The sequence below is a fragment of the Macaca nemestrina genome, chromosome 9, assembly GCF_043159975.1.
Source record: "Macaca nemestrina isolate mMacNem1 chromosome 9, mMacNem.hap1, whole genome shotgun sequence".
NCBI lineage: Eukaryota > Metazoa > Chordata > Mammalia > Primates > Cercopithecidae > Macaca > Macaca nemestrina.
Genome location: NC_092133.1, coordinates 120,951,877 through 120,973,073, shown reverse-complemented (window position 1 = coordinate 120,973,073; position 21,197 = coordinate 120,951,877). Strand labels below are relative to the sequence as shown.

Sequence of the window (21,197 nt, the reverse complement as noted above, 5' to 3'; positions counted from 1 at the left end):
GCTCTGTCACCTAGGCTGCAGTGCAGTGGCACGATCTTGGCTCACTGCAACTTCCACCTCCTGGGTTCAAGTGATTTTCCTACTCAGCCTCCCAAGTAGCTGGGATTACAGGCATGTGCCACTACACCCAGCTAATTTTTGTATTTTGGGTAGAAAGGGGGGTTTCACTGTGTTGGCCAGGCTGGTCTCAAACTCCTGACCTCAGGTGATCCTCCTGCCTTGGCTTCCCAAAGTGCTGGGACTACAGGCATGAGCCACTGCACCCAGCCCCTGTAGTGTTAATTTTTTTAGTGTTACATTGTAATTCTTCTCTTGGCTTTTTTGCTATATTTGTTTGTTCTATTTTTAGTGGTTGCTGTAGTGATTACAATATGCAACTTAACTTTAACTTATAATAGTCTAGAGTTAATATTGAACTACTTGAAGTAAAATACTAGAACCTTTTAACAATATCTCTACTTTTCCTACTGTTAATATTGTTACATATTTTATGTCTGTGTCCATTATAAACCCAACCACACAATGTAATAATTGTTTTGAAGAGTCCCATATCATGTGTCCTCAAGACATTAAGGATTATACATTCATATGTGTTTGTCTAGTACTTATGCATATATTCATCTGTCCATCAATATTTAATATTTTATATTTACTCACATATTTATGATTTCTGATTTCATTTTTTCCTGTAGATCCACGTTGTCATCAGGGTCATTTCCTTCTGGAGAACCTCATTTAGCATTTCTTATAGTGTGAATATAATGGCATGAATTCTGTCTTTTAAATTTATCTGGAAGTAGCTTCCTTTTGCCTTTAATTTTGAAAAGATATTTTTGCTTGATACAAAATTCTTGGCTGCTAGTTTTTTCTTTTTAGCATTTTTAAATTTCTTCTGAATGCCAATATTTCTGATGAAAATTCAGCCATCAAGCTTAACTATCTTCCTGTACATGATGTGTCACTTTTCTTTGGCTGCTTTTAACACTTTGCTCTTTATCTTTGGCTTTCTGCATTTCTCTTCTGCATCGAAGTGATATAATTGTATCTCCTGCTTGGGGTGCTTGACCTTCTTAGATCTGTAAATTAGTGTTTTCTGCCAATCATGGAATTTTTCAGTCATTATGTATGCAAATATTTTTCCTATTCCTTCTTTCCCTCTGGAGCCCAATTACACATATGTTGTCTCGCTTGATATTTTACAAGACTCTAAAGCTTTGCATATTTTTCTTCAATTTTTTGGATTAAATAACATCTTTTGATCTCTATTCAATTTATCTGATTCTTTTGGCATCTCTAATCTGCTGTTTAGTCCATCTAGTGATTTTTTCTAGTTTTTGTACTTTTCAAGTCTTAAATTTCCATGTTTGAAGTGTCATTTCTCTATTGAGCTTTCCTCTGTGAACATATTTATCATAGCTGCTTTAAAGTCTTTAATTACTTAATCCACCAACATCTGGCCCTATCAGAGTAGATTTCTATTGACTGCCTTTTTTTCTGACTTTGAGTCACACTTTCCTGTTTCTTTTTTGCATGGTTAAGAATGAGCATTGTAGATAATACTTTCTAGTGATTCCAGATTCTGTTGTGCCCGTCTGAGGATTGTGGCTATTTTGCTCTAGTAGGTGGTGAACTACACACTTTGTCTCACTAGTGGTGCAGCTGGTATCTCTGCTCAGTTCTTATAGTTTCTGGTTGCTGCTGTTTTTAGCCTGACTCCATGGAGGTCTCCCCAGAGCTTCTACAGTTTGGCGGTCACCTGTGGCTCCTCTATCAGTCTCAGGCTCTGACCTCTAACACCTCCGAACAGTAAGGTTTCAGCACTCCGCCAGACGAGCTGCACATGGATTGAGGAATGCACCATATTTAAAAGCAGTAAAGTAATAAATCTCACCTAGCACAGCTCCCTCTTCAAGGATAAGATACAATGTTTTGTAGTCCTTGACTCTTTATTTTCACCAGGGTTCCTGGGATCTCTTCCATGCATGTGTAGTTTAGTGGTCAGTCAGGGGTCTGGGAATAGTTTATACTCAGATTTTGAGTTATACCATATATTAGAGTTCTCTAGAGAAATAGAACCAACATGATGCATGTATATTGTACATGTGCCTGTGTATATGGGTGTATTAGTCCATTTTTACACTGCTATAAAGAACCACCTGAGACTGGGTTATTTATAAAGAAAAGAGGTTTAATTGATTCACAGATCCTAGTGGCTGAGGAGGCCTCAGGAAACTTATAATCATAGCAGAAGGAGAAACAGGCTCATCTTACACGGCAGCAGATGAGCATGTGAAGGAGGAACTGTCAAACACGTATAAAACCATTAGATCTCATGAGAACTCACTGTCACGAGAACAGCATGGGGGAGCTGCCCCCATGATCCAATCACCTCCCATCAGGTCCCTCCCTTGACACATGGGGATTATGTTAGTTAATTTGCCTGGAGATCACAATTTGAGACGATATTTGGGTTAGGACACAGAGCCAAACCATGTCAGTGGGTGTGTGTTGGAGGGGGGTGGGCGGGTAGTTGTTTTAAGGAATTGGCTCATGTGATTTTGGAGGCTTGGCAAGTCCCACATCCACAGGTTAGACCAGTAGGTTGAAGACCCAGAGAAGTGTTGTAATTTGAGTCCAGGGGTGCTCTACTGGCAGGATTCCCTCTGTGGCCAGGTAGATCAGTCTTTTCCTATTAAGGCCTTCAGCTGATTAGATGAGGTCCACCCACATCATGGAGGGTAATCTGTTTTACTCAACGTCTGTTTTAAACATTAATTTCATATAAAAAGTACTTTCACAAACATCTAGGATAATATTTGGCCAAATAGTTGAGTACTGTGGCCCAGATAAAAATTCATCGCAAGTTTTCTCCTTGTCAATTTGGTACCCATATGCATCTTAAATCATAATCTTCAAATAAAGACAATGATGAGATCATACTTTTACCTAACATGATACAACTATCCTATACACAACCAAATATTTCCCAATGCTTACCCCAGAAGAAGACGCAAAATTCTTAGGTGATGTTTACCCTTCCTGGACCCACAAATCCTGGCTATGGGAGAAACGGCACCATATGGTAGACACTGAATCAGAGCATATACAGCATTCTGGAGAACCCTGCCCAAGCCCTGCAAGGTATTGCCAACTAGCTGGTGCTGTAACTGAGTCTTCAAAAGGCCATTCTATCAAGCCAGCTGCTTCAGGATGGTGGGCAACATGGTAAAACCAGTAAATTCCATGAACATTGGCCACAATGTATTTGCTGTGAAAGTGAGTTCCTTCCCTTCATGATGGTGGATTATCCTTCCGAACATTTCTCACTTTTGGGATTTCCCCTTTACATTTCTAGCTATTTAGGTAAAACTGCAGTTTTCTATAGCTGTGGGGATTCAGTAGATTTCCTCAGGCAAGATGGCCACACACTCACAATACTTCTCTTACAGTCACAAATTATTTTGAAGTATATATTTTCATCAGCTTCTGTCTTGCTTTTAAAAAAATGTTTTCTCCAGATTTCAAAATTGTTTTTTGTGGAAGACTGTATGAGCAACTTCATTGGCTACCATTTCTGGAAGTTTCCTCCCTAGCATTACTTTTTATCCATAACACATTTTGGAGTAAGAGAAAGGAGAAAAGACAGGGCACATGGCCAAGAAGAGTGATGTTACTTTGATAAGCAGAACTCCTGTTCCCTGGGGCCTCTGTCACAACAAAATTCATTACATTGTGTTCTGACTGACTGTATTTCCTCTTGTAGTCAAATTTGGGAAATGTACCTTTCTTTTAGTACAACTTTCTAAAGTTGTATTTGCTTTTATTATTAGGAATTGAATGACCTTCATATAGAAGCACTTGCAGTGATAGCCAATTGCCTTGAAGACATGGATACTATGGTGCAGATTCAGCAGACAGGGGGTCTTAAAAAGCTCCTGTCATTTGCAGAAAACTCTACAATTCCTGATATTCAGAAGAATGCAGCAAAAGCCATTACTAAAGCAGCTTATGATCGTATGTCTCATTTTATTTTATTTTATTTTATTTATTTTGAGACAGGGTCTCGCTCTATTGCTCAGGCTGGAGAGCAGTGGCATGATCACAGCTCACTGCAGCCTCAAGCTCCCCAGGTTGCAAGTGATTCTGCCACCTCAGCCTTCCTAGTAGCTGGAACTACAGGCGTGCACCACCATGCCTGGCTAATTGTATTTTTTGTAGAGACATGGTTTCACTATGTTGCTCAGGCTACTCTAGAACTCCTGGGTTCAAGCAATCTGCCCACTTTGACTGAGTTACAAGCATGAGCCACCGCACCCTGCCATGTCTTATTTTATATAAACAAAGCATATATAATTCCTCTTGTCTCAATTTTGATTAGTACTAACAAACCCTAGAGTATTTGTCTGCTTTTAAAAAACCATTTGAGAATAGTGCTATATTTACTACTTAAGTCCAAACTCATTTCAGTTCCAATGAGTTAGAGATTTGTCAGGGATATGAAGAACTCAATATGATTTCATTATCCTATTTTTCAAAAAACAATTCATTTCTATATTAAGTCTTAAGCCTTTATTTTGCTTGAATTTGGAATTATACAGAATGTATGTATTGTTTGTGAACCTGAAAGCATTGAAGAAATCCCCATTCACAATGATATCTATAAAGTAATTTCCAAGTTTCAGCTGGAGTCTAGTAGCACCATGTTACATAGCTGTGAAAAACAATATGCTCATACTATATACATAATACAATTTGCATTTCAGTGACAAGTTGACATAAAACTGTAAAATATGAGAGATTAATTACATCACAAGTACAGAAGATGAAATTATAGTTTTAATTTATGTGTATTTGGAGTCTTTTATCTAATAAAAGATGTGATTTTATTTTTCCCCTTCTGCACCACTACTTTTATAAATGATGACAGCATTGACTATTTTAAGTGATTTATATCTAAACATATATACTCACATCTGTATATCTATCTGTGTGTATACTATGGGAAACACTTCCTTTTCAGCACACACTGGATTTCTTCAAGGCAAAGCTTTAATGCAGTAAGCAAGATTTCACTGTCCAGTATGTAGTGTGCATAGAGGGGCCTCATGAGTTACAATATAAATGCCTATTTGAGAGACTGGTTATGAAATCAAGGTTTTTTAATATTGGCAAAAGTTGGTTTATCCAGTATTCTATCAAATGGAACTTAGGCATTATCATAGCTGGTCAGTTCTCTTTTCCTTCTATCCCAGTCCTTAGCTAATTGAGACCTAAAGAGAAGTAAAATGGGGAGACATGGACAAAGTCACACCTAAAATGTTTGCATATCACAGCATCTCTTTGGAGAGTATTTATATGTATCAAATGTGGCTGGGTCATTCTAAGTCTGTTCTTACTCATTTTGAGGTGGAAGTTTGATGATGCCTACCCATCATGTGCCATAGTACTGGAAAATATGCTGGACAGAGTTCCTGGTACTAGAGTTCTAGTACTAGTTCCACTACTGGCGTTGTAATGACCTACTTAAGTGATTTTGGGTGAGCTACAACTTCTCCAGAACAATGTATATATTCATTTACTCATGATTTCTTATTGAGCCCTCACCCAGAACAGGAAAGTAAACAGGCAATCACAATGCAGTGTTCAAAGTGATTAATGATGGAAACACAGGATCACCCAGGAAGGCTCCTGGCACAGATCTGGATCAGAAAAATATTCCTGAAATCAGTGATTAACAAGCTAGGACCTAGAGTAAATAAGATAAATTGTCTGGTCAAAGAAGGTTCAGACAGGATGGAGGAGGAGAAGTGGTTCTGAGAAAGACCACTGTGTATAAAAGCCAGAGGAGGGACAACATGGTAAGTTCCAGAACCAAAAGCTTTCAGAATGGCTAATGACCAGAATGCCATAGAACACGGAACACTCAGGCTATGCATGTAGTGAGGAGCCCAGTGCTCACGGACATTATTAGCCCAGTTAAGGATTTTGGACTTTTTTTTAATGGAAACAAAGAGCCATTGAAGTTACTCAGAGAAGGGAGGGAACATCACAGATTTGCACTTAAGAGAACTCATGTTGCAAAGTGGAGAAGAGATTGGAAATGTTTAGCACCAGACACAGAAGACCAAAAGGGGGTTGCTGTAGTAACCTGGGTGAGATGTGAAGGTGCCTGAAAACAGAGATGTGGTGTTCGGGATTGGCTCGAGGCACTTTGCAAGGAGAACCACCGGCACATGTGTGAGTATTTTTGAATGACTACGTTAGTTGAAAAAGGAAGAAGGCTACACTAAGGATGAGGCCAGGTTTCTGGCTTAGACAGCTGCAAGTAAAATGGTGCCACTCACAGGAATGGAGAACCCAAGAAGTGGAGCGGTTTTGCTTGAAGAAAAGGAATCAATCCTATTCTTGTTTTTAAAATTGTGGTGAAATACAAATATGAAATTTACCATCTTCATCATTTTTAAGTGTAGAGTTCAGTGGCATTAAATGTATTCACATTTTTGTGGTGCTGTCCATCCATAGAAATCTTTTCATTTAGCAAAACTAAAAGTACACCAATTAAACAATAATTCCTACTCCTTCTTCATGCAGACTCCTGGCAATCACTATTCTTCGTCTCTATGAATTTGATGACTCTAGATCCCTCATATATGTGGAATCATACAGCATTTGTCCTTTTGCAAATGCACTGCACTTAGCATGATGTCCTCAAGGTTCATTCATGTTGTAGCATTTATCACAATTTCCTCCCTTAAGGCCGAAGAATATTCCATTGTCTGTAAAGACCACAAACAAAAGGTTGTTTATCCTTTCAACCCTGGATGGACAGTTGGTTGCATCTGCCTTTTGGTTAACATGAATAATGTTGCTAAGAATGTGGGTGTACAGATACCTCTTTGAGTCCCTGATTTCAATTCTTTTGGATATGTACCTAGAAGTGGAGTTACTGAGTCATATGGTAATTATATTTTTAGGTTTTTTTTTTTTGGAGACAGTCTCACTCTGTCACCTAGGCTGGAGTGCAATGGTGTGATCTCAGCTCACTGCAACCTCCACCTCCTGGCTTCAAGCGATTCTCCTGCCTCAGTCTCCTGAGGAGCTGGGACTACAGGTGCACACCACCACACCTAGCTAATTTTTGTATTTGTAGTAGAGACATGGTTTCACCATGTTAGCCAAGCTGGTCTCGAACTCCTGACCTCAGGCAATCCACCTGCCTCAGCCTCCCAAAGTGCTAGGATTACAGGTGTGAGCCACCACACCTGTTTTCTATTTTTAATTTTTTTGAGAAACTGCCATATCTTTTTCTGTAGCAGCTGTACCATTTTATATTCCCATAACCAATGCACAAGAGTTCCAATTTCTCCACATCCTGGCCAACACTTGTTATTTTCTGTTTGTTGATAGTAGCCATTCTAATGGGTGTGAGGTGCTGTCTCATTGTGCTTTTTATTTGCATGTCCCTAATGATGAGCAACTTCGAGCATCTTTTTTGTGTGCTTATTGGCCACTTGCATATCTTCTTTGGAGATATCCAAGTCCTTCTCCCATTTTTTGATCGAGTTGTTTTCTTGATGCTGAGTTACACAAGTTCTTCATATATTCTGGATATTAACCCCTTATCAGATATTATTTGAAAATAGTTTCTCCCATTCTATGGGTTGCCTTTTCACTCTGTTGATTGTGTGCTTTGATGCACAAAAGTTTTAAATTGTAATGCAATCCAATGTATCTATTTCATTGCCTATGCTGTTTGCTGTTGGTGTCGTATCCAATAACTCATTACCAAATATCATAAAGCTTTTGCCCTATGTTTTCTTCTAGGAGTTTTGTAGTTGTGGCTCTTACATTTAGGTCTTGATACATTGAGTTTATTTTTATATAGGGTATAAAATTATGGTCCCAGTTCATCCTTTTTCATGTAGATATAAATTTTTCCTAGCATCATTTGTTGAAATTGGTTCTTTATTTGTAATACAAAGGAATTCAAGCAGATGGTCTTTAAATCCTTTCTGGCACTTAATGTTTTCTGATTCTACTTCCTTATGTTAGTTCTAAAATAACTACATTCCAGTTTCAAGTTGTGTCTCCTCAGTCTTTATGTTAGAATCTAATGACTAACTGTATTTACTTCATGTATGTCATCTGTGATTGTATTATGTTCCCTTCAAACATCACTCTTTCCGACCGAAGAATTCAGATCTTGTTTAATCTCTCTCCACACACGTCCTCAGGCCATCCTGGGATCATTCTCTTACCTCTTCTGGACTTCCTCTTGTTTATTATACCCTCCTTGAAATGTGTTGATAAGTATTATGAAAGCTATAAGTATGCACCATCATTTTATATTACTATAGATAGGTTAATTTATCATTATTTTCCATTTCAGTCTTATGCAGCAAGTATTTTAGTCTCTTAACCACATTAGCATATTGGGCCAATGCTTTGAGGGAAGGACCTGCAGGGAGCCCCCAGATCATCTTTCTCAGTCAGGACCCAGAGCTCAAAGTCCCTCATTTTAGTTTGTAGCATTTTGGAGCTGGGTATGGTGGCTCACACCTGTAATCTTAGCACTTTGGGGGTTTGAGGTGAGAAGATCACTTGACACCAGGAGTTCAAGACCAGCCTAGGCAACAGAGCAAGACCCCCCATCTCTACACAAAATTCTTAAAAAATGAGCCATGCATGGTGTTGTACACCTGTAGTCCCAGCTACTTGGGAGGCTGAGGAAGGAAGATCACTTGAGCCCAGGGGTTTGAGGCTGCAGTGAGATGTGATCATGCTACTGCACTCCAGCCTGGGTAACTGAGCAAGACCCTTAATAATAGTAATAATAATAATAACAATACATCCTAACATTTTTCTTTTATAGTTAAAAATGCAAACTTTGCTTTGGACTAGTATTGCATTTTCTTTGAGGCCTGGTATAGGATCAATTTGTACAAGTGTTCTATTAAATCTTGGAAAGGCATACTCTGCTTACTATTTAAATAAACATTTATCATATGCATGCTATATGCAAAGTGTTGTTCCAGAAGATAAGGATAAACAATGGATGCAATGAATAAATATTTTCTGAGTAGACAAAAAGATATATTTCCTGTAGAAAGCAGAGTTTGATTATCTTTTAGTTCAATTTTATAAATTATATTGTACAGTTTTATCCTTATTCTTTTTTTAGCTACATGATCTATCACAGATGAAGAGTAGTATGTTGGAAGTTTCCCACTATATTATTTTTATTTTCTCTTGTAATTTTCTCTTGTCGCCCAGGCTGGAGTGCGGTGTGGTGATCTTGGCTCACTGCAAGCTCTGCCTCCCGAGTTCTCGCCATTCTGCTGCTTCAGCCTCCCTAGTAGCTGGGACTACAGGCACCTGCCACCAAGCCCGGCTAATATTTTGTATTTTTAGTAGAGACGGGGTTTCACCATGTTAGCCAGGACGGTCTCGATCTCCTGACCTCATGATCCGCCCACCTCGGCCTCCCAAAGTGCTGGGATTACAGGTGTGAGCCATTGTGATCGGTCTTTGTCTTGTAATTTTATATTAAATAACTTTGCTTTATGTTTTATATCCACTACTGATTTTTTAATCTCACTTTTATTGCTCTTTAGCTTTTGATCCTAATTTGATATTAAGATTACCATGTATTATCAAACGTGGTCTTGGCAGAAAAAAAATTCTAGACACTCCTGATGGTTTTAAAAAAGACAAACAAAGGAACTACTTTCACAAGTATAATTACGGTTAAGGGAATAAGCAAGAGATGATGAGGTCCCCAGAGATTAGCAATATTGGGAAACCTTCACTACCACTAGGTCCAAAAGGCAAGGCAAAGAAATAGATTTTTATAGCTACTATATTTGCCCTTATTTCTGACATCATGTTTTATGTTTTATGCTTTCTGCTTATTTTTCTATGCTGTTCATTTCTTTGTATAGATTTTAAAAACTTTCATAAATAGTTATTTTAAAGATAAAGTTACTATAGTTATTTTAGATATTTAGCAATTTTGCTTCCACAATTCTTTCCCTTTCTGATGTTTCTAAGATCAGTAAGAGGTTATAGATTCCCCTCTCTAATAAGCTTTTTTTTTTTTTTGAGACTGAATCTTACTCTGTTGCCCAGACTGGAGTGCAGTGGAGTGATCTCTGGAGTCACTGCAACCTCCACCTCCTGGGTTCAAGTGATTCTCTTGCCCCAGCCTCCCAAGTAGCTGGGATTATAGGTGCGTGCCATCATGCTTATCTAATTTTTGTATTTTTAGTAGAGACAGTGTTTCACCATGTTGGACAGGCTGGTCTTGAACCCCTGACCTCAACTAATCCACCCGGCCTCCCAAAGTGCTGGGATTACAGGCATGAGCCACCACACCTGGCCAAAGTCTCTCTTTTTTAAGACTCACTTTGTCATTACATTCCATTTTAACCACATTTGTCATTTAGAGTTATATACATATTGAATCTGTTTCAGTGTGTGCTGTCAATTTCTCATAATAAAGCTTACCTGTCCTTATGATTTTATTTGATTCATTTCTCAAATTAACTAGAGTAGATTTTTCAGTTAAAATTTTTTTATACACAGTTAATTTTTTTAAAGATATATCCAATAGTGATATGCTTTGAGGCTTTACCTTACCTGTGAATAGGTTTGTTGCCTTCAAACATACATGACAATTTAACTGGGTTTGGAATTGCTGCATCATAATATTTCTGCTTAAATATCTATAGAAGTGATGCTGGGCATGGTGGCTCATACCTGTAATCCCGGCACTTTTGGAGGCCGAGGCAGGTGGATCACCTGAGGTCAGGAGTTTGAGACCAGCCTGGCCCCAACATGACGAAACCCATCTCTACTAAAAATACAAAAAAATTAGCCGGGCATAGTGGTGCGTGCCCATAATCCCAGCTACTTGGGAGGCTGAGGCAGGAGAATCGCTTGAACCCGGGAGGCAGAGGTTGCAGTGAGCCGAGGTCACACCATCGCACTCCAGCCTGGGCAACAACAGTGCAACTCCATCTCAGAAAAACAAAAAACATATCAGTGAAGCTTGCTTTTGTTGTGTTCAAGCCTGATTTCCATTAGTTTTGCATATATGATTTTTTTTCTATATTAAGGTAGAATTTTTTATCCCGAGTTTGAAATTTTTGCCAAAATATGTCTAAGTCCCCCTCTCCACTCTACTACCCAGGCAAGACTTTTGATCTCCGGAGTCACGGTTTTTTCCCTTAATTCAGGAAGCTAGTTTTTTCCATTATACTTTGGATTCTTGTTTTTGTTTCACTTAATCTTTTTTCCCCATGAATACTTATTTTTAGACCATCTCTGTTCTCCTTTCTATGCAGTGTTTCATAATTTTGGTTTTTAAGGCTCGTCATGGAATGCAGAGGACTCTGCCTTGGCCTGGTTTTAATGAATAGATGAAGCCTACAGGGTGCCCTTTGCCTGTCTTCCCATCCATTGAGAGGGCAATGGACTCCTTTAGCCCAATTTTGGATGACGAGGAGACTTTTCCATAATGCAGTATTGCAACGCCAGAGTTCTATCTTCTCCTGATCCCACTGGTTTATATAAGAAGAAGATGATAGAAGTTCACAGCTTTCTAAGGGGCCCTTCATTGTCTGTGGCCTGGGTGACTTGTGGAAATGTGTTTCTTCCTCTCTTGCCCTTGCCCCAGGGTCCTCCTTTTCTCCTTTTCTTATCAACCTCTTTGACATATCAGTCCATTTTCAATAGCCCCATCTCCTCAGCTCATCTCCATCATTTCACCTGCTGCACCTGATTTCTGTTTCCAACATTCTGCCAAAATAGTCCTTGTAGAATTTGACATTGACCTCTCAACTCCTAAATCCTGCAGAGGCATTTTCAGTCCTTTTTAACTTGACCTCTGGGTGGGAATCCACACTGTTGATTGCCCCCTCTTCCTGTAAACTCCTTTATCCCTTGGTTTCCAAACTGCCCCCCTCTCTGTTTTCCAAATTACCAAACCAACCTTCACCTTTACGAGTTTCCTCAGCTTAGTTCAATACTAAACTTGCCTTCTGTTTTCTGTCTTGTTCTCTTGAAAATCTCCCTGAGCACTCTCACTTATGACTAATGTTTCAGCTGCCTCCTTATTTGCTTATGAATCCCAAATCTGTTTCTAATTCTGACCTGTCTTCTGAATTCCTGCTTGTACTTCTGACAGCTTCCAAGCACATCCAACTATACTGCCCACACTCCACTTTGGGGAGTGTTAAGTTTGAGAATCTGAACAAAGAGTAACCTTCCGAAAATGTAGAAATACACTACATTCTGCATATAATTGCAGGGAGTTCATGGACTGCCTGAAGCCCACCTGTCTTCTGAATCCATGGACCCCAGGTTAATAATGCTTGAGCTAGAATAAGCAGGATCAAATCCAGACAGCCCCACTTGGCATTAGAGATTCTTCTGTTTTACACAAGCACATGGCCATTGGTTATCAATTTGTTCTTCCTCAGATACTCTCCCTGTGCTCTGGATTGTATAACTTTGTTAGACCATAATTTTGTACTCATTTGCTCTGGTTTGGGCCTTTTGTCTGGATTCTGGTTTGGGAAATGCTGTTTTGACCTATTGGTATCCATGTTCTTCAAATGGCTAGATTTAGAGGAAATCTCGAATTTTCTAATTCTGTTAATGTTCAAGGTGTCAATAAAATAACTTGTTTCTCTTTATGTCCTTAAGAAATTAAAAAACCTGCTTCCTCTTGCTTTAACCTAGTATAGCCCACTCTGCTCTACATCTGCTACCAGTTTTCTCACACCAGACCTTCACCTGTTCCCACCACGGTAGATTAAAGCAACAACCTGTGCGTGAACTAAAGTAACCTGACCCTCATTGGAATACTACGCAAGCACAGCACAAAAGTTAACTTCCATTGCTGAGCAGAACCTCCATTTCCCAGCTCTACCTTAACATCATTCAACCAACTGCCCATCTGTATTACAGTCGGGCTCCTTCACTGTGGTCTTGCAGGTTTCCTCTATTACTATGAAAACTTCCATTTTATAATTCAACTTATTTAACTGGTAATCTTCCTCCATCCCTTCTCACATAGCCTCCTTCTTAAATTGTTTTCATCATTGGCAACTCTACAAAAACTGAAAAAGTATGCCAGGTGGGTCTTCAAATTCAGTGAATGCAGAAGTGGTTTAATTTTCTTATAGCCTAGGAGATATCTGGTCTGAAAGCTTGATTCTTGGAACCTCTAGAAAGATAGATGATTCCACGAAGATTCAAACTTTCTCTCTGTTCACATATCCCAATAAATTATTACAAGTGAATGCTCTTCTGATTGCAAGTGCAGGGTTTTGAGAAAATCTGTCCATTCCAGAAGCAGAATTTCCCCCAAGGACTCTGATCTGCCTTAGCCATGACATTTTTGGGCAGTACTGCCTACTTCTGACCAGAACACAATATTAGGGCAGAACTAGTATCTTTGAGGCCAGTGCTGGAAGATAGGTTAAATCTTTTTCACTGCCTAATTATTCTGTATTTTGGTTGACTTATTTACCTCTTAACTCTTATTATCTAGCCAGATCTACCATATCCACCTCTTCCTCCTGCCTGGATTCTAGATTCTGCCATCTTCTCAGGTGTTACCTGTATTTCTTGTTGTATTAGTCTGTTCTTACACTGCTATGAAGAAATAGTTGAGACTGGGTAATTTATAAAGGAAAAAGGCTTAATTGACTCACAGTTCTGTGGGCTGGGGAGGCCTCAGGAAACTGACAATCATGGCAGTAAGCACCTCTTTGCAGGACGGCAGGAGAGAGACTGAATGCCCAGCAAAGTGGCGGGGAAGCCCCTTATAAAACCATCAGATCTCGTGAGAACTAACTCACCATCAGGAGAACAGGATGGAGGAAACTGCCCCACGTGATTCAATTATCTCCACCTGGTCCCTCCCACAATATGTGGGGATTATAAGAACTACAATTGAAGATGAGATTTGTTTGGGGACACAGCCAAACCTTATCATTTGTCTACTTTGTATATCAACTCTTGCCTGCCTTGACCTCTATCTGCTAGACCCAGCCAGCTTAACTAGACATGTCTTATTTTAAATTAGTCACAGTGGCAAACTCTTAAAAACTTAACAATGAATAAGAAAGCTATCTCCTAATATTCTTGTATTGAAAGCATATAATCATGAAGAAGTTTAAAAAATTTCCCACAGTTAGAAAACTCCATTTATACGTAGATTTTGACAAAATTGCTCCGTATTCTGTTATTAAAACAATGTAACTATCAATAGCAATTTATATACTTATTTTTACTTTCCATCATCATAAGAATATTTTTTTAGACAAGGTCATGCATTGTCATTGTATGTCAGAAACACAATTGAAATATCCAAACCCGTAAACACACTTTATTTAAGTTTCGTTTGTTGAGTAAAGTTTTAACATGCATCTCAACTGTGGAAAGCCCAAATCAATATGCCTTTGACCTGGTACCAGTAGGAGGAAGGTGTTAATTACCGTGTTGCCATGAGGTTTATGAACTGGCATTAACATCTCAGCAGGAGCAAAAGTGGCACAATAGCAACTTCTGAGAATGGATGAAGGAAAGCATCATTACATAGGGATTTGTTTCCAGTAAGAAAACGTTATGCGTTTTATTTTAGGGATACTGAACAAACATTATTTTTAAAGAACATTATGCTACTAGTAGCATAAATATCTTGCCATCTTTATGATCTGTGCAATTAAAACACAAATACTTCTTGGTGTAGCAATTCAAGGAAAGTATTTAGTTAATATGTTAATTCATCTTTTAAATCTATTATAGCCACGCTGCAGTCAGCATTTTTAAGGTTTAGTGAACACAGCTGCATTTTGAGAACACTCCCAGCAAGGTTGAGAAACTAATTGCCCTCAGTATCTATTTAGATTATTTTTTAAAATCTTTTCAATAATTGTAAATATACTGTTTTCTGAATGCAACAACTACATACTCCAAAGTTCGTTTTTTCAAATTAATCATTTTGGCCAATTTTCCTGATAGAATCCATGCTGAGACGGTTTTATTTAGAAAATTTGGTTTAGAGCCATCGGGGAAATCTTAATGAGAAATCTAAGCATTTTAGGTCAGAGACTCTGGAAAAGTTTTGGATATTACTTATTCAGAGAAAATTGGTAAGAACTGTGTATATTTAAAACATTTTCGGAGCCACATACTTTAGAGTTAAGTATTAACTGAAACTTTTTTATGAAAAATAGTTATGGCCTGCCTGAATTCTAATGGTAAATGAAAGGAAGGAACCAAGAGATTAAAATGATAGGACTACAGGATATGGTTCATGATTGGTTTAAAGTGAATGAGCAGGAGCGTTAATAAGTTAGCCTATTCCAGTTATTGCCAGATTGCTTAATATATATTTGTGTATCAGGTGAACAAAGGCCAAAAGTATTTGCAAATATGCTGCCATCTAAATGTGATACTGCTTCTGTGAAAAAGGATGGTTTTTTTGAGTCATCATTGAAGGAAGGGATAAATCATAACTTTACAATGGAAACCTAACTGATGTTAATTTCTGAAAATATTTCTGAAAAAAAACCAAGTTAATTAACATACCTGTAAGTAATGAACCAGTTCTACATGTAAATATTGTAATCTAAATTATTATCCACATTTTTTGCAAAGATTCTTATTCTAATAGAATATTCTTTTATATATCTTGAGTGCATATCACACATTCTTCCATTTTAATCACAAAAATAGAATTTATAAAGGTTAATTTTATAAACTTTACAAAGGGTACTCATAAATAATCAAGTCAATGACAATTTTTTGAAGGAAACAAATTATTTAGCAAGGAATTATTTGTAGGTTGTTTCTTTTTATACTAGTCTCTGGTACCTCTTTATTTCATCAAAACAGTTCGATTTAATATATTTTTTCTAGAACATACTTTAATAAAGAGGAACTTCTTTAGAATCAACTAGAACATTAAAAAATTAGAACTAATAGAACACAAAACAAAAAATTATTTTAATGTTCTCATTTAGCTTAATGCAGTATTTAAATTAGTATAGTAATAAGATTGTTATTTATTAAAAAATCAAATGAAGCCAAGAGAAAACAATGTTTAGGGAACAAAAGAGCATTAAAAATACTTTGGTTTCAAACTTAGTGTTTTAAATGGGATGAATATAATGGTATGTACTTAGACATAACTTTATTTAATTAAATATAATAATAATAATTATTATTTTTTGAGACAGAGTCTTGCTCTGTCACCCAGGCTGGAGTGTAGTGGTGCGATCTCGGCTCACTGCAAGCTCTGCCTTGCGGGTTCACGCCATTCTCCTGCCTCAGCCTCCCGAGTAGCTGGGACTACAGGCGCCCACCACCACGACTGGCTACGTTTTTGTATTTTTTAGTAGAGACGGTGTTCACCGTGTTAGCCAGGGTGGTCTCAATTTCCTGACCTCGTGATCCGCCTGCCTCGGCCTCCCAAAGTGCTGGAAATTAAATAATTATTTTAATGTTTGCTACTTAAGTATGTATTGTCGTTTGAGAAAAAAATGATGGTTGTATTTTGATATAAGACTATAAATTTCTTAAGACTTGGATCATACTTTACAACTCATTTTTACTTTCTTCTCTCCTCTGCTCTTCTCCTGAAGGTTGTAAGCATCCAGCTCACCAGTTTGCACATCTTAGGCATTCTTCCAATATTGGGTTTTACATTTAAAAGAACCATCAAATAAACTGGATTTTGTCCTTAGTGAACAAATAGCCTGTGTGAACACTGAGTACCAGGTCAGGTACATGACGGGTGTTAAATCAGTGCTTTCTAAATCCAAAAACTTGCCTTTTTCCTAGTATAGAATTTCCTTGGCCCTAATATTGATCTCATACAAGGGAATAGGAAAAAAATCCGTGATTCATTTTGCATAATTAGTGTATTCTAAAGTTAAGTCGTTGTAGATTTTGTCTAGTTTAGACTCTGGTACTAAAACTAGCAAATGGTTTGAATTCCTATTAGACTTTGGATGGAAAAGTAATAATACTTCACAGTTTTTGCATTAAAATTCTGATTTTTTTTTCTCTTTGGTGTATGAAAGCTGAAAATAGAAAACTTTTTCACGAACAAGAGGTTGAAAAGTGCCTTGTAGCCCTTTTGGGTTCGGAAAACGATGGAACTAAAATTGCTGCTTCCCAAGCTATTTCAGCAATGTGTGAGAATTCAGGCAGCAAAGATTTTTTCAATAATCAGGGTAAGCCAACTGGAAACAACTCTTTTGAGCATTTTTAGGTTACCATATTCTAGTGCACATGGGCATTTTAAAAGTCACATTTTTTACCTTTCTCTTTCTGTAGGGATTCCACAGTTAATTCAGTTGCTAAAAAGTGACAATGAAGAGGTACGGGAAGCGGCAGCTCTAGCCCTGGCAAACCTAACCACTTGCAACCCTGCTAATGCAAAGTAAGTTCAGAGATCCTCACCCAACACTGACTTGTGGAACAATTCACAGTTCAAGATGTTCTCATGCTAAATTATTGACTTTCACGATAGTCTGTGAATTGCTTCAGATGATCTATCTTGGGGTTATTCTTCAGAATCCCTTATGAAAATAGAATCATCAGATGGGCCTGTTTTCCACAAATATTACAAAATCTTAACTGTTTCTGAGTTTGTTGGGAAAATGTGCAGGCCATTTGATTTCAGGGACCAGGAGGACTCTTGCAGAAGCTTCTACAAATAAGACTGAATAATGCTGGAAATGTTAAAGACAAGATCGGATGAGCATTTGATAAATCTGGAAAAATGCTTAAAGATCCATCTTAAAAGGGTATAAACATTAGATAATATAGAAACATTTAAAAGGTCAGTGGCTCACACCTGTAATCTCAGCACTTTGGGAGACTGAGCCGGGTGGATCATTTGAGGTCGGGAGTTCAAGACTAGCCTGGCCAACATGGTGAAGCCCTGTCTGTACTAAAAATACAAAAAATTAGCTGGGCATGGTGGCAGGCGCCTGTAATCCCAGCTATTGAGGAGGCTGAGGCAGGAGAATCGCTTGAACTCGGGACGTGGAGGTGGCAGTGAGCCGAGATCGTGCCATTGCACTCCAGCCTGGGCCACAGAGCGAGGCTCCACTTCAAACAAACAAACAAACGAACAAATAAACAAACCAAAGCATATTATGAGCAAATACTGTGAAGAAAAGTTAAGGAATAGGAATGCCTTCTGTATCCCAAGCACTCTGGTATGTAATTTATACTCATTTTTAAAATTATCAGAATAATCTGCCAGCAGTTGAGGAAACTGAGACTTTTCAAGCTTACTTAATTTTCCTGGGTATGCATTTTTATCAAAATAGCTGAGCTGGAAATCAATGCAGGTCTGCCAGACTCCAAAGTCTGTTCTTTCCTCTATAGGAGATAAAGACCACCTTATAAAACAGTAAGAATTTCTTGAAGACAACTTCCATAAATAAAATAATTATTTGCCTTCCCTCCAACTCATTTGGTATGTTAGTTAGCTTTCATTTATTATTGCTTTGTGATATCGTGGCTCAAATTATCCTTTTCTAACTTGAAATAAATCTCCCTCGGCCTCCATCACATACTTAATAGTTCTTAGCCTTTCTTTCCCTTTCTGTTCTCCCACACAAATATTTTATAAGATCCTAATGGAATGACTGCAAATCTAACGGCCTGATAAAAACATCACAGAAATGCATAAGTGTCAAAACAAAACTGTGTTCCTTTAATAGCTACAATCTTTGACATAGTAATTTCCTAAATTAAGGGTCATCATTATCTCTATGAAAGCACATACACTTCTGGAATATTGAGTCCTTGTAAGTAGCAATTTGAAAATAGCATATTCAGTGATTTTTCCAGTATGGTTGCGCGGTGCAAAAATATCTTATCAGAGACACTAAACTATTTCTCTCTCCAGTCCATTTAGATTTGTATACGATCTAGAATACTTTAATAGGTCTCCAGAGCATATAGGTGTCTTGATTTGATGTGAGTTTGCCTGGCTTATATTTTTTGTGTTATTTTATATAAAATCATAGAAGTAGTTCTAAAAGGGGCTGCCTTCAGATTTGCTCTCTCAGTTTAATTATCTGTTTTACAGATTTTTGTCATCTAACTCATAGTTCCATTTTGTTACCATAGAAAGGTCAGTCAGGACTAAATGATGCCTGACTTCTCTAGTACTGTCAACTTTATTTACATAATTTAACTTTATTCTTTGTAAATTTTAAATTGCAGTTATTTCTTTAACCTATTATATACTGTCCATTCTGTTTTTTTTTTTTTAATTTTGTGTTTTGTAAGGGAAATGGGACATGAATGAAAGTGGCTTTCTGAATGTTCCTTGAGGTCTGCATAATTTTTACTTGGGATTTTCTGAGCTAAAAAAAATATTGAAGATGAATACTTTTGAAGAGGATGTGGAATCAAATTTGACAGATTTATGCCAAATGCTGAAGACTGAAGTTGCAAAAGATTCTAGAGTCAATCAAAAGGAATGAACACGAATAAGCCACATAGTCCTTCTAGAAGCCTCCTTGAGTTTAATTAGTAATGCCAAATATAACGGAAGTGACAACAAATGTGATTGGTTATTTTTAATAAAATAATTTTCTACTCAGATCGTCTTTTAAAAATTGTTAGCTTAAACTCAGCATTGGTGAGTATTTCTGGCATCACTTTTAGTAGCTGTCCATTCAATCATCTCCGCAGGAAGCATCGTGGCTTTGCTGCTGGGGTGGTTGGAATCAAGATTTTCTAATTATTTTTCTGTCACACATAAGTAGTATAGGAGGCAAGAACCCAGGGTTAACTTCCTCCAGGTGCACTTGGTAGCTCTTTGAATATTTGATCATTGCTATCCTAATTTTTAAAAATGCACGTAAGCATTGCAAATACCAATTTTGTGTATGTTAAAATGTAACCCTTCTCCTACAGCCCTTCTCCTACACGCATATCTTAATGTGCCTAAAATGAATTTTTAAACTCTAATTCTTAGACTCAGGGCATCTTCTGGAATTGGAGGCTCATTTCATGCATTGAGTAATCACTGGTGTTGTCATGGTAACATATAATGTTGGTGCAATTTCCTTTATGTAATAGATTTTTGCTTGGAAAATTGTGGGTAGATCAAAATTTTCTAAATTAAATAATCAACCCAGGGAAGGAGAAATGTACTTTGTGGCAACCCTTTTTGTAAAAATAACAAATGCCTTTTTTTATTAAAATCTTTTTATAATCCAAAAATTGAATTTTATAATCTTTATGTAAATTAATTTATAGTCTAATGTATCTGATTTCAGATTTTCACACATCTTGCTTTCTCATAACAATACACTCAAATGTAATAAGATAGTATGATGATGAGCAATTTTAGTAGCAATCATAAATAAATAATCAGACCATTCATAGCCCTATGTAGAAGATTTTCAACTTTATTAAAGTAATCTGATCATCACCTTAATTCATGCCAAAAGATCTTACCTATTTGATATTCTTTATGAATGAGGTTTCCTAGATACTCAAGTTTAGTGGGTTTTTAAAAATTTACTATTTTAATCCAAAAAAACTTTTAAAAATTTGTGATGAGTTTGAATTTAAATCTTCTAAAATCCTTCCCTCTCAACCTTCTTTTTTTTTTTTTTTTTTTTTTTCCCCCAGATAGGATCTCACTCTATTGCTCAGGCTGAAGTGCAATGGTGCAATCGTAGCTCACTGCAGCCTAAATCTCCTAGGCTCTAGCGATCCTCCTGCCTCAGCCTTGCAAGTAGCTGAGATTACAGGCATGCACCATCTCACCCAGTTAATTTTTCTTTTCTTTTCTTTTTTTTTTTTTTTTTTTTAGAGATGGGGTCTTACCATGTTGCCCATGCTGGTCTCTCAAACTCCTGAGCTCAAGCAATCCTCCTACCTTGGCGTCCCAAACTGCTGGGATTACAGGTTTGAGCCTCTGCACTGAGCTCCCTCTCAGCCTTTTGAACTAATTACGCTGTTATTGAACTTTGGTGGGGAAAGTTATGGTTGCCATTTTGACTAAGTGGCTGCCATGTGACCCTTGGCGGCATTCTCACGGCCCCTCGGGGAAGGGGGTCTGCTTGTCCCACTCACTGGGTATAAATTCGGGGGCACAGCTCCTTTGACCTTTGATGCATTTTGCTGATTCCTTATCAAGC

General features: G+C 37.7%; 1 protein-coding gene across 5 annotated transcripts in view; it reads left to right on the top strand.

The window, feature by feature from the left end:
• Positions 1–21,197, top strand: part of LOC105480036 (armadillo repeat containing 3) — a 115,735-nt gene that overhangs the window by 40,886 nt on the left and 53,652 nt on the right. For all 5 annotated transcript variants that reach the window (XM_011738473.2, XM_011738471.2, XM_011738472.3 and 2 more), the window contains 3 exons: positions 3,831–4,014; positions 17,100–17,252; positions 17,356–17,461. In XM_011738473.2, the coding sequence (XP_011736775.1) occupies positions 3,831–4,014; positions 17,100–17,252; positions 17,356–17,461 (443 nt within the window). The remainder of the gene's footprint in view (positions 1–3,830; positions 4,015–17,099; positions 17,253–17,355; positions 17,462–21,197) is intronic.